Source organism: Lepisosteus platostomus, chromosome 26 (assembly GCF_059453375.1).
Source record: "Lepisosteus platostomus isolate fLepPlt1 chromosome 26, fLepPlt1.hap1, whole genome shotgun sequence".
NCBI lineage: Eukaryota > Metazoa > Chordata > Actinopteri > Semionotiformes > Lepisosteidae > Lepisosteus > Lepisosteus platostomus.
The window spans coordinates 10,355,244-10,368,030 of NC_142636.1; the positions used below are offsets into that span (position 1 = coordinate 10,355,244).

The 12,787-nt window shown below is 54.9% G+C and overlaps 2 protein-coding genes across 3 annotated transcripts; both read right to left on the reverse strand.

Moving 5' to 3' along the window:
• Positions 1-147: 147 nt before the first annotated feature.
• Positions 148-5,164, reverse strand: pex11b (peroxisomal biogenesis factor 11 beta). Of its 2 annotated transcripts, XM_088620358.1 has the most exons (5): positions 3,942-5,164; positions 3,051-3,200; positions 2,131-2,246; positions 1,591-1,792; positions 148-1,151 (listed from the first exon to the last, which is right to left on the reverse strand). In XM_088620358.1, exons 2-5 carry the CDS (start codon positions 3,104-3,106, stop codon positions 740-742), a joined length of 786 nt encoding a protein of 261 aa, XP_088476484.1. In that variant the 5' UTR covers positions 3,107-3,200; positions 3,942-5,164; the 3' UTR covers positions 148-739. The 2 variants fall into 2 exon arrangements, with proteins under 2 accessions (XP_088476484.1, XP_088476483.1); XM_088620357.1 differs by lacking the exon at positions 3,942-5,164 and having other exon boundaries at positions 3,051-3,860.
• Positions 5,165-5,194: 30 nt separating this feature from the next.
• rit1 (Ras-like without CAAX 1) lies at positions 5,195-12,772 on the reverse strand. Its single transcript, XM_088620361.1, has 6 exons — positions 12,587-12,772; positions 9,025-9,217; positions 7,517-7,573; positions 6,839-6,912; positions 6,550-6,741; positions 5,195-5,865 (listed from the first exon to the last, which is right to left on the reverse strand). Exons 2-6 carry the CDS (start codon positions 9,116-9,118, stop codon positions 5,635-5,637), a joined length of 648 nt encoding a protein of 215 aa, XP_088476487.1. The 5' UTR covers positions 9,119-9,217; positions 12,587-12,772; the 3' UTR covers positions 5,195-5,634.
• Between the last annotated feature and the right edge of the window lie 15 nt (positions 12,773-12,787).

Sequence of the window (12,787 nt, forward strand, 5' to 3'; positions counted from 1 at the left end):
AGTGTGACCCAGACTGGACCAGTGATCTCTGGACTGTAGGGTTACAGTGTGACCCGGCCCAGACTGGATTAAATATTTGCAACCCAAACAAACAGAGCAGCTTCATACTACACAGAAAGCTTTCAAAAATGCCTCCAAACCAAAATGTTTTTGTTGAAAACAATTAAGTTTTTTTATTTAAGCAGAACCAGACATACTGTAGATTTCCAACGAGCCTTCCAATCAGCCGTACAGTAAAACTACCGAGACAGAGTGAGGCGTCAGTGTTTGTCCTTTACAACAATAACAAAGAGAGAAATTTGAGTGATTAGGCTTCAGATGGTTTATTACACACGGTTAAATGCAGGCTGGGGCGGAGTCGGTCAGGAGGAGAGAGAGCCCACCAGGTGGGCAGGCAGGTACACAGGTTCAGAGAAGCTGCCCGGTAAAATGCACAGAGTCGGTGCGCGGGAGGTGCGGGGACAGGGCACCTTGACGACAGCTCCCGAAAGAAAGGCGCTATACGCCACCACCACACCAAGCACGCCAAGAGCCCGGACCCGGCACAGACTCTGGAAACATCTCTTCATACGAAGACACCGACCGCCGGGAGAGCTCTCTGAATGCCTTTTACGGGGAAGGTCCGCTTGCTGACAGAGGGTGTTACAGGGTGGAGTTCAAAGTTCAAAGTTCAAAGTTCAAGGGTCAAGGGTCAATGTGGACTGGGGCCGACTTCGGTTGGCGCTGACGCCCAAGCCCCTCAGGGTTTGAGCTTCAGCCAGGGGTAGACAATGGTGAGGATGGACAGGATGGAAGAGGTCAGTCCGCAGGCCCCGACAAACCCAGGCCCGGTTCTGTACAGGCCCAGTCGGTCAAGGGGGATGAAGATGTCGCACAAGTTCTTCAGCAGGTCCAGCAGGAGAGGGGGGTTGCTGTGCAGCACGGCGGCCAGCAGGAGGAGCTGCCTCTGCGCGCACTTCGGCAGCGAGCCCTCGCTGGGGGTGGAGCCACCGCCACCCTTGACCAATCCCGCCTCCCCGTTCTCTTGTTGCTGGGCGCTAGGCCCGCCTCCCGCCTTACCGCCCCCGGTGCCCCGGGACTCCCGCTCCATCAGTAGGCTGATCTCATAGGCGTCCCGGGTCAGGTTCAGGATCAGAGCGAAGAGGTAGTACCTTGAGGCAGAGAGAGGACAGGCTCAGTGACCACAGTTTGGACATAGCCACTGGACACAGACAGACCTGACTGCCCAGAGAGGACAGGCTCAGTGACCACAGTTTGGACATAGCCACTGGACACAGACAGACCTGGCTGCCCAGAGAGGACAGGCTCAGTGACCACAGTTTGGACATAGCCACTGGACACAGACAGACCTGGCTGCCCAGAGAGGACAGGCTCAGTGATTACAGCCTAAAATAGACCTAATCCCAGGATTCAACAGTGAGCCTCTCAGTATAACAACACAGTATCTGACTGCCGTTAATGTGTTGCTAACAGGTATTGCTTTGTCAACACTGGAATTGACTGGTCACATCAATAAACCTCTCGGATTTGACCGAGGGAGTTACAGATGAGGCAGGGAGACAGACAGAGGAGAAAGGGGGACTCCCCCACCTGAACGACCTGTGGCTCCACTTCTCCTGGTCCAGCCGGGGCAGCAGGCCGACGCGCCCGGCCCAGAGCGCGTTGTCGCAGGCGAAGTACATGGCGCGGTTGAGGTGCGCCACGGTGACGCAGAGGCGCAGCACGCTGTCGGACAGGTGCACGGCCCGCTTGGCCGCCTCCAGGGCCTCGGCCGAGTTCCCCAGCCGGAACACTGCCGGGGAGACAGCGGTCAGCCCCTGCGGCGACACACCCACTCCCCACCACGCACACACAACCTGCACATAACACTGACAGAGACACGCACCAACACAGGCCACACAGACACGACGCTAAAAAGACAGTCAACCTGAAGGTCAGAGGTCACCCATTCGGAGGTCAGAGGTCACGTGTGTGGCGGACTCGGGGTCTCCCCTCAGCTGATCCCGTACCTAACCACCACACCCCACACCGAGGAGGGGCGAGGCCGTGCCTGCACTGCTGCCTCCAGGCCTGGATCGGGCCAGGGGTGACTTGTGGCAGGGCCCAGCCTGGGGGTTTGGGGGTACTCACGCTTTCTGCCCAGGCTCATGTGTGCCTCCAGCTGTCTAACCTTCGCCAGCAGCTCCGCACTCGCCCCGCCCCGATGCAGCGTGTACCCCAGCAGGGCGCAGGCGTACTGGGCGGCCCTGGGGAACACAGAGAACACAGGGGTCAGAGGTCATACTGCACTGATTAGGGGGTTCATTGGTCAGAGGTCACACTCCACAGGGCAGGGAGGGGGGTCAGAGGTCACACTGCAGAGGGCAGGAGGGCAGGTCAGAGGTCGCAGTGTAACACGCCTGGCACTCTGATCCATCACCTTCACACCCCTGGAAGCCCGGGCACCACAGACGAGCGGGTTCACCTTAACTTGACGCCGAGGCGGCTGGTCTTTCAACAGACGCACTGGCCAAAATATTAGGAACCCCCTTTAACACCAACACCACCGAGTGAGAATGGGCAGGTCCCCTCAGCGCCGGGAGGCCGGGCGTGACGCACTCCTCCGTGGGGCGTGTCCGTGCCCGAGGCCACAAACCACACCGCACACCGTGCGTGTTCATTGCCTCTGCGGGTGTGGCGCTTGTCGGTTCCACGAGAACTGACAACAGGCCGCCCGGGTGCTCAAATAAAAACTTTTTTTAAAAAAAAAGAAAGGCGTGATGGCAGATCTCGAGTGGCGGGGCTTGTCCAGCCTAGCTGGGCTGAGATTTCCCGGCTGGGCCCCGGTGCCGAACTGCAGAACAGCCGACCGCCGAGAGCGTTCACACGTACCACTGCGCTCCGGGGGAACTGGAACTGGGACCCGGGATCGAATTCGAGTCTGAACAGCAACACTGCCGTCGCAACTGTCACCAAGACAACTGCATAGCCGAATCCCAGAGCGGCCGGACACACAGCACACTAGCCTGCGGTCAAGCTCAAAACGTGGGGGTGGAAGGCAAAACATCTACCTGAAAAGCCTCTCTTTGGCCTGGCTCTGGGTGCTGAACCGAACCCACGAATCCATGGCTGCGGCCGGGGCTGACGGCCAAGAAGAGTCCCCGGTCTGGCTGCGGCCTGCTCTCTCCAGCCCGAGTGTCCGTGCGAGGGCCTCGAGACGCCTGGAGGGAAGGGATAAGTTTTGGAGGAAGACAATTCCCTGTGGGGAGGACTAAGGAAGGGGGCGGAGAAGTGGACTTCAGACGTACGGGTCCAACGCGGGTTCGGTCTCGGATAACCCAGCGCTCCGGCTCTCGGTAACACCGTGAGCTCAACTGTACACAATGACGGAGCGCGGGGAGGGACAAAAGACACACGCTCCCCAAGCTAAAGCGCCTTTTTCGATGGCGAACACTTTAAACACTTTCTTGCCTCTGGAAAAAAGTCAGTTTCCGCCTGGTATGATGTTCCCACAAACATTTTGTAATATCTCTGGAAGTTTATACAGTGGAAGTCTGGTTTATGGCTTACATTAAAGCTAAACGTACTTCCGTATGAAGTATTAAGCATGATGGCAAACGGCACCAGCATTAAATTTGACACATTACACGTTTTAATGCAGGGGTCCCCAATCCCGGAGGACTAATGTGTCTACAGGGGGTCCCCATTCCTAGTCCTGGAGGGTCCCGTCAGTGCGTGCGGTGTTTCTCTTTAAAGCAGCAACACCTAAAGTCCGAATGAAGCTGTTACATTGGCCCCATTAAGCCGCGAATGCGCTGTTTCAGGTCCTTAAAAACCCAGCTGCAAACACATCAACTCTGCAGGAACTGTGATTGTGGCCTCCAATATTAAAGCGTCGTTACTTTTTAGCTCAACAGTAGTCAGGGCGGGGTCTTCCCCGAAATTAGTGAAACGATCCTTACTTGCTGAAGATCGCTTGGATGTCTGCGGATTAGCTGGTGCAAACAGTGCCGAGGTACAGTATACAACCGCTGGGGTCTGGCTTACAGTCGAGGTAACGAGAAGCTCCGGGTCACCGCCACACGATGGCGCTATTTCCCACGACGTAAAGCCTCTCGTTGAGTCGACCCACTGTGCTCTGGGGCTGTACAGTCTGTCCGCCCTCAGCCCCCCCGAATTCACCTGGTGAAACCGTTTCTCTCTCCTCCCCCCGGTGCAGATTGATCACTCTCTCCCCCAGGTGGGGTTACTGGTGCACAATGATCACTGTGCGTCTCCCAGGTAGGGTTACTGGTGCACAATGATCACTGTGCGTCTCCCAGGTGGGGCTGCACTTCAGTGAAGCACTTTGAGAGCCTCTCGGATGGAGGACTATGTGTAAATGCAACTACAGATTCCTTCCTCTCCATAAAAGAAATCAAAACACCACTGAAAAACAATCGAGTTCTCAGCCCACTGACGTCTCCACACAGGAGGTAAAAGCGAGGAAACAAACACCTCCTGAAGAAAAAAATAAAACTCCAATCTTTTATTTCAGCATGTTAACAGAATAAATTAAAGAGAAAAAAATATCAAGTGTAATAATACATAAAAACAAGTAAACAGTTGTTTAGATTAAGGCCCTATTATCAAAACAGTCAGTTTAGTACTGAACTAACAGTAAAGCAGACTTCTTATCCTCCGTTTTATGTTCTCTATTCCCACCTTCTTAACGAAGGTCCTTAACGAGCTAGTTTGGCCTCATACTGTAACCCTACAGTCCAGAGATCGCTGGTCCAGTCTGGGTCACACTGTAACCCTACAGTCCAGAGATCACTGGTCCAGTCTGGGTCACACTGTAACCCTACAGTCCAGAGATCACCGGTCCAGTCTGGGTCACACTGTAACCCTACAGTCCAGAGATCACTGGTCCAGTCTGGGTCACACTGTAACCCTACAGTCCAGAGATCACTGGTCCAGTCTGGGTCACACTGTAACCTTACAGTCCAGAGATCACCGGTCCAGTCTGGGTCACACTGTAACCCTACAGTCCAGAGATCACTGGTCCAGTCTGGGTCACACTGTAACCCTACAGTCCAGAGATCACTGGTCCAGTCTGGGTCACACTGTAACCCTACAGTCCAGAGATCACTGGTCCGGTCTGGGTCACACTGTAACCCTACAGTCCAGAGATCACTGGTCCGGTCTGGGCTGGCCTGGCCTGGCCTGGCCTGGCCTGGCCTGGCTGTGTCCTGTAGACTGAGTAGAGCAGGAGAGTGTTTATCTTCACCTTCGCTCCGGCAGGAGTGGTGAAACCCCTGCAGGGGCCTTGGAGTGGGTGTAAACTTGTCAGAAATAAATACCACTGAAGTAAAAATGTCCAGTGAAGACTTTTAAACACGAGCGACTTTGAGAAGGCTAACAAGCCCAGCCTGCCAGCGCACGGTCAGCCCTGCTGTCGCCAGACTCCACTCCCTCTCTCCTGCTTCTCTCCCTGTCATCCGCCCTTGCCCACCTAAAACTTTCGTTACTCTCTCCTACCACCTGCCTTCCCTCTCCCGATCATTCCCACTATCCCCTAATTCCACCTCCCCTCTCTCCTGATCATCCCCTCACGGCTCCTCCACTCTCTCCCGACGATCTCCCCCCTTCCTATCTTCACCCCCCCTCTCCCCCTCAGTGCTGGGGGTGCTTTTTCCTGCGGAAGGGGGACCGGATCCGCGTCCACACCGAGCCGTGCCTGCGGCTCTTCCGCTCCACGGCGCTGACCGCCTCCTTCTCCCTCTGCCGGATCTGCCGCACCAGCGCCGCGAACACCTCGTCGATGTAGTAGCGGAACGCCGCGGACGTCTCGAAGAACGGGCACTGGAACTCCCGCGCCAGCCCCCGGCCCTCCTCTACCGACACCTGCAGGGCGGGAGGGCACACTGCAGCTCAGCGGGGTACAGAGGGGCGCGAGAGAAGCAGCAAGAGCCTGTGACCCTCCAGACAGTCACACGCCCTCAGAAACAGTAACAATTCCCCCACACTTATATGTGGCGGTTTCCTGGACACTCCACACTACAGCGCTGCACAGGATGTGAGGAATCCCACTACCAACACCAATCTGTAACCCTACAGGGATGATGTGACGGCAGCCAGAGTGCGCCAGTACTCTCCCCACACACCAGCTCTCAGTGGGGAGGAGAGCAGAGTGATGGAGCCAGTTCAGAGAGGGGGATTATCTGGAGGCCATGACTGGTACAGGCCAGGGGGGAATCTAGCCAGGTCGCCGGGGTAACACCCCTGTGCTTTTAGAGAAATGCCCTGGGATTTTTAATGACCACAGAGAGTCAGGACCTCGGTTTTATATCTCATCTGAAGGATGGCATCTTTGTTACAGTCCAGCGTCCCTGTCACTGTACTGGGGCATTAGGACCCACACAGACTGCAGGGTGAGCGCCCCCTGCTGATCCCACTAACACCTCTTCCTGCAGCAGCCTCAGCTTTCCCAGGAGTCTCCCCTCCGGGGACGGGCCAGGCTCACACTGCTGGGCTCCAGTGGGCTGCAGGCTGCAGGACCTAACGCAGCACCATGCGCTGACGGCTCACCTGGCGCAGGTGCCCCAGGTCGGACTTGTTGCCCACCAGCACGACGGGCGTGTCCGGGGTGCGCCGCACGCGGTAGATCAGCTGCTTGAACTCCCGCGCCTCGTGGAAGCTGCGCCGGTCGGTGATGGAGTAGGAGATGATGAAGCCCTCGCCCGCGCGCATGTACTGGTCCCGCATCGCGGTGAACTCCGCCTGGGAGAGAGGGGGCGCCAGAGGGACAGAGCTCTGTCACAGAGGGTCCCGCTGCGTCCCCCAGGCCCAGCCCCCGCCGGGCAGCGCGCCTCCGTACCTGTCCCGCCGTGTCCAGGATGTCCAGGTTCGCCGGCTCGTCGTCGATGCGGATCTGCGTCTTGTAGGCGTCCTCTGTGAAACCGCACAGCTCGTAACACACTCGGAACACACAGAGACACCCTTCCTGTCCTGTCCACACCCTGCCTCTCTGTCCTCCTCCTTGTCCTCTCACACTCCACACTCCCAGTGTCATCAGTGTGCAGAGACACACCCTGTCTCTCTGTCCTCTCACACTCCACACTCCCAGTGTCATCAGTGTGCAGAGACACACCCTGTCTCTCTGTCCTCACGCTCCACACTCCCAGTGTCATCAGTGTGCACAGACACACCCTGCCTCTCTGTCCTCCCTGTCCTCACACTCCACACTCCCAGTGTCATCAGTGTGCACAGAGACACACCCTGCCTCTCTGTCCTCTCTCACTCCACACTCCCAGTGTCATCAGTGTGCATAGAGACACACCCTGCCTCTCTGTCCTCTCTCACTCCACACTCCCAGTGTCATCAGTGTGCACAGAGACACACCCTGCCTCTCTGTCCTCTCTCACTCCACACTCCCAGTGTCATCAGTGTGCACAGAGACACACCCTGCCTCTCTGTACTCTCTCACTCCACACTCCCAGTGTCATCAGTGTTCAAGCATTTAACTCCAACCACACTCCCCCTCCCTGCCCCTCACCGATGGTGGGATCGTGATCCTCTGGGAACCTGTGGCTGATGAACTGCATGATGATGGCTGAGGGTGAGAGAGAGAGAGAGGAAGGAGTGGTCAACCCATCGAATCCCCAACCCAGTGCTCCAAGACGCGCGCCAGCGCACCTCAACACGCTCCTGTACGGGTCTGGGTCTCACTGCTGCCCCACAGCGCTCTCCTCATGAGCCGAGCTCCCAATAACCCACAACTGGGTGCCCTGCATCTAGACAGCCCCAGTTATGTTGGGCGATCAGCGATCAAGTCTAGATGCCCCAGTTGTGTTGGGCGATTAGCGGTCAAGTCTAGATGCCCCAGTTGTGTTGGGCGATTAGCGGTCAAGTCTAGATGCCCCAGCTGTGTTGGGTGCTCAGCAATCAAGTCTAGATGCCCCGGTTGTGTTGGGCGATCAGTAATACTTCTCGGTTTCGGTAAGGGGGTAGTTTCTCTTCCCCACATAGGCAGGTGATGGTTCCTGCCCCACAGCAGCGCCTGAGCTCCAGGAGCTGCCCCTGGACCACATGGAAAAAATCCTAAATGAGCAATGCCGAATGCCTTCTCCGGGAGCCCACTAGAGTTGGATGTCACAGGATGGGGCAACGGGATCAAAAACGGAAAACAAATTTGGAACGAGGCCAGGGAAGAGCAGGAAAAACACTCCGGGTTCCCCAGAGGCATCATTACTGCACCGAACTGCAGGCCAGCACCTGCGCCAGGTGGGCCTGCTGCCAGTCTCCACGGCAACAACCAGGCACAAAAAGAGACGGTTGCTAGGCACCGGGGCTGCTACCAAGCAACAGCTTCAGATGGTGCAGGGGTGGGAGGGCAGTTGCCAGGGCTGTGGACCCCCCCCCCCTCCCCAGTTGCTATGGAGATACTAAGGCAGCAGTAATGATTTATGAACCACGCCTGAAGTCACGGAATTACCTGACTGGTCAACCCAGGGAACACAGAGGATAAGGAGACGCAGAGAGAGACAGGTAACACAGGATAAGGAGACAGGAGCAGAGTAGGAGACAGAGAGAGAGAGACAGGGAACACAGAGGATAAGGAGACAGGAGCAGAGCAGGAGACGCAGAGAGAGAGAGACGGGTAACAGGATAAGGAGACAGGAGCAGAGCAGGAGACGCAGAGAGAGAGAGACAGGGAACACAGGATAAGGAGACAGGAGGAGAGCAGGAGACAGAGAGAGAGACAGGTAACACAGGATAAGGAGACAGGAGCAGAGCAGGAGACGCAGAGAGAGAGAGACAGGGAACACAGGATAAGGAGACAGGAGGAGAGCAGGAGACAGAGAGAGAGACAGGTAACACAGGATAAGAAGACAGGAGCAGAGCAGGAGAGAGAGAGAGAGACAGGGAGTAGGTGGAGGCAGACAGGGAGTAAGGGAGAGTAAAAGAGGATGAGAGGATTCTGCTGGCTTCACGCGCCGGAGTGAGGGGAGAGTGCGAGAGCACTCCAGACAGAGACGGAGAGAAAGCACTCCCAGTACTCACCACTTTTACCCACGCCTCCCTCTCCCAGCATCACCAGCTTGTACTCGCGGGACGGCCCCCCCGCGGCGCCCCCCGGGGTCCGGCCCGACTCCATCGCCGCGCCCCCGCAGCCTGGACAGGGAGCGTCACCGGTCAGCAGCAGGCCCACGGCAACGCAGCCCGGCAAGCGTGGAGCGGCGAGCACACCCTGCACCTGGAGAGAGGCAGTGAGCACTGAACACCAGGGAGGCTCCCGATACACGCAGGACCGAGCAGGAAGAGGCAACTCGGAGACGTTTCGGAGCTGGGGAAGCAGCAGAAGAAAATCGGGACATTGAGTCAAAGCACAGAATGGATTTCAGGGGGTGGCGCATTGAAAAATGGCGTGCAGGTACAAGGAAGAGTGTCAAACTCTTCCTTGGGCACAGTGTGGGGTCACCACATTTGTGGGGGGGGGGAACAAAATGGAATCAGACCAGAGAGGAGAGGCAGGGTCCACCCCCAGACTCAGGGGGGCACAGAGAGATTGGAGGAAGAGGAGGAGCAGGGAGGGGGATGAAGACGGTGGCTGAGACAGCGGGAGGAGAGAGACGGGCGCAGCGCGAGCAGAGGCGACGTCAACTGTTGCACAACACCGAGCTCTAAAAAGGAGCAGCCACAAACAAACACCGCTCCTGCCACAGGCGATGTGTGTTCGCTGATGAGCCAACTAGCAGCCATATCACCCTGCAACTCCCAGCTGGCAGCCCACTGACGCTCAGCATCCATCTCTGGAGGGGAGACTCCTGGGAAAACTGAGGTTGCTGCTGGAAGAGGTGTTAGTGGGGCCAGTAGGGGGCGCTCACCCTGCGGTCTGTGTGGCTCCTAATGCCCCAGTACAGTGACGGGGACACTATACTGTAATAAAGGTGCTGTTCTTCTGATAAGAACCATTAAACTGTGGTCCAGACTCTCTGTGGTCATTAAAAATCCCAGGGTGTTTCTCGAATGTTATCCTGGTGTCTTGGCCAAATTTTCCTCTGCCCCTTACCAGTCATGGCCTCCTACTAATCCCCCTCTCTGAACTGGCTCCATCACTCTGCTCTCCTTCCCACTGAGAGCTGCTGTGTGTGGAGTGTACTGGTGCATCATCCAGGTGGGGCCACACACTGGTGGTGGTGGAGGGGACCCCATTACCTGTAAAGCGCTTGGAGTGGAGCAATCAGAAAAGCACTAGATAAGAGTAAGGAAGTATTATAATTACTGACGACCCCCGTCGGCTTTCTGCCCTCTCCCCGTCAGCGAGGACAGCGCTGACTCAGAAGGCCCACCACCCAACACCAGCAGATGTGTCAGAACCACAAGCCCCACTCGCCGCCCTGCCCGGAGGAGGAAGTGTTTAATTTTAGCAGCAGCACGCACACGGGGGGGGGGTGGGCATGTGACCTCGCAGCGGCCAGCGAGGGGGGTGTGCGTGCAGGGTGTCGTGGGCAGCGCATGACGGGACAGTGCGGACACACACAGACGGACACACGCGTGTGCCTCGTGCAAGCACACACGATCACGCGTTTGACAAAACTTCCCCATTCCTGGATCTTGCTATTAGAGGTCACAGAGTGCTGGCATCAGATCGGCCATGAAGAAACCGTACAACGCTTCCCAGCGCCGCTGTTGGACTTGGGAAAAGCTTACACCCACAGCCACTACCATAGAATTCATTAGAGAAGAATACAGCAAGTGAGCTCTGGAACAGGCTGCCCAGGCAGTACCCAGGCTTTGTCCAAGGAACAGCTGGACGAGGTCCCCTCTAATCAGGACGGGAGGTACTACTGTACTCAAAGAGCAGCGGGGGTCTGGAACAGGCTGTTCAGCCATGTTGTCACAGCCCATATCAAGGCTTTGTTCAAGGAACAGCTGGACGAGGTCCCCTCTAATCAGGACGGGAGGTACTACTGTACTCAAAGAGCAGCGGGGGTCTGGAACAGGCTGTTCAGCAATGTTGTCACAGCCCATATCAAGGCTTTGTTCAAGGAACAGCTGGACGAGGTCCCCTCTAATCAGGACGGGAGGTACTACTGTACTCAAAGAGCAGCGGGGGTCTGGAACAGGCTGTTCAGCCATGTTGTCACAGTCCATATCAAGGCTTTGTTCAAGGAACAGCCGGACGAAATCTTGGGACCGATTTGCTACTGAGCACCCAAGCAGATGGAGCAGAAGCAGATGAGCTGAAAGCTTCCTCTGGTAACTGGCTAATGCAACACCTGTCCGACAGGTACCCTGTGAGAAGCAGGTAACCATGCTCCTGAATGTACACTGCCTGATTTGCTTATAAAGCATAAGGCGAAAGATTTACATACTGCGTCACTTTGGTATTACGTCTCTCCTTTATGATTCCTCACAAGCCTGTTCCAATAAAAAAATGCATCTACCGTACCGTCTTTACCATAACTAATTAATCAGTTTCCGTGTCATTTAGTTGCCGATTTTAAATTTAACAGCAGTTGTCTGTGTTATGTTACGTTCTGGGTGAGGGGAGGAAAAACTGGAATGCTCCCTTCGCCCGGCGGATGTTCTCCAATTTTACCATCGCTAAAGAACCACGCTTCGGACTTTAGACCTAGGAAATTCCCGAGGCTTGGGACAAGCGTTAGGCCTTCATACATCATTTATAGATTAGTCACACGATTTAACAAATGTGCTCATGATGTGGAATTGGCAGTTTTACTTCCTTTTGTCTTTTCACGCTAAACTATAAATATGTACAGTTTATTTCGAGCTGACGAAAATAACCGGTCTCACCCGCACTGTTAAAATACATTTGAACAACAGTAAAGGGTCGACAGAATGGCTGCACAGAAGCGAGTTACCACAGTTATTTTCGAAGTTGAAAAGCGGTTTCTGTTCTCACAACACTAAAGAAAAACGCCGAGTGTAGTAAAGCCAGAAAAATACCTTTAAATTCAAAGACAATCCGTGTATGTTTTACAAAACAACGAGAAACCACATTTATTTTCAGCAAACTGTTTAATTATTGAAAACATCCGAGGTGTTTTGGTGAACTGTATTGAAAACTTACGATTTAAATTACTTACAGACGGTTTTTTTTGTTTAGAAAAGGGGATGGTTTAAATACGACACGTCATTGCGTGTTCGCACGTTCTCGGAACTATTTCGTGTTTAGCTGTATATTTAAAGATCCCATTTTGTTATAAGATATTGGGCACAATACCACTTCGTATCGGTTACTCTTGACGTCAACTGACAGAAACCGATGAGTTGTTTTTTTTTAAGTTTCAAGGACAAATCTAACCTTTTAAGGAGAACTGTGAAAACTTCATCGAGGAACTACCAACAGTTTACAAAAACATTAAAAAAAACGCGTAACTGCGGTCGTTTACCGTTCTCTGATGGCACATTAATCGCAATACAAAGATGTTAAGATCTACCCTACAAAAACATGTAGGTTGTTCAGATGCGCGAAGTTTGTCGCAGCTCTCTCCCGCGTCAACTGTGAGAAGGGAGGTTCAGTGAAACTTTCTTGTAGCCCGGGCTACAGCAAGGTTTCTTTTAAAAACGTGTGCATGCCAAATCCGTAAACTCTTACCCGGACTACTGATCCCTCTGCCTCATGCTGCTGATCTCTGTGAGCTGTTTCTTAATTGGTAATTACTGTCGTGTTTCCAGAAAAGCAAGTCGACCGCGACACTCCAGGCACAGGGAGCCCCAAGCAGTAAACACACAGAGAGAGAGATGGGCAGAGCATGTTCCGGGTCTTAGCGCCCGCCCGGTTCTGCAACCCCGGAAA

Bases quoted from the DNA above. Each gene is read 5' to 3' on its own strand.
- rit1 (XM_088620361.1), bottom strand. From the start codon at position 9,118: ATGGAGTCGGGCCGGACCCCGGGGGGCGCCGCGGGGGGGCCGTCCCGC. The intron at 7,574-9,024 runs GTGAGTACTGGG...TCTCACCCTCAG, and splicing joins GGGAGGCGTGGGTAAAAGTG to CCATCATCATGCAGTTCATC. The intron at 6,742-6,838 runs GTACGGAGGCGC...CCTCTCTCCCAG, and splicing joins TCCTGGACACGGCGGGACAG to GCGGAGTTCACCGCGATGCG.
- pex11b (XM_088620358.1), bottom strand. From the start codon at position 3,106: ATGGATTCGTGGGTTCGGTTCAGCACCCAGAGCCAGGCCAAAGAGAGG. The intron at 2,247-3,050 runs GTAGATGTTTTG...TGTGTTCCCCAG, and splicing joins GCCAAAGAGAGGCTTTTCAG to GGCCGCCCAGTACGCCTGCG. The intron at 1,793-2,130 runs GTGAGTACCCCC...TCTCCCCGGCAG, and splicing joins CATGAGCCTGGGCAGAAAGC to TGTTCCGGCTGGGGAACTCG.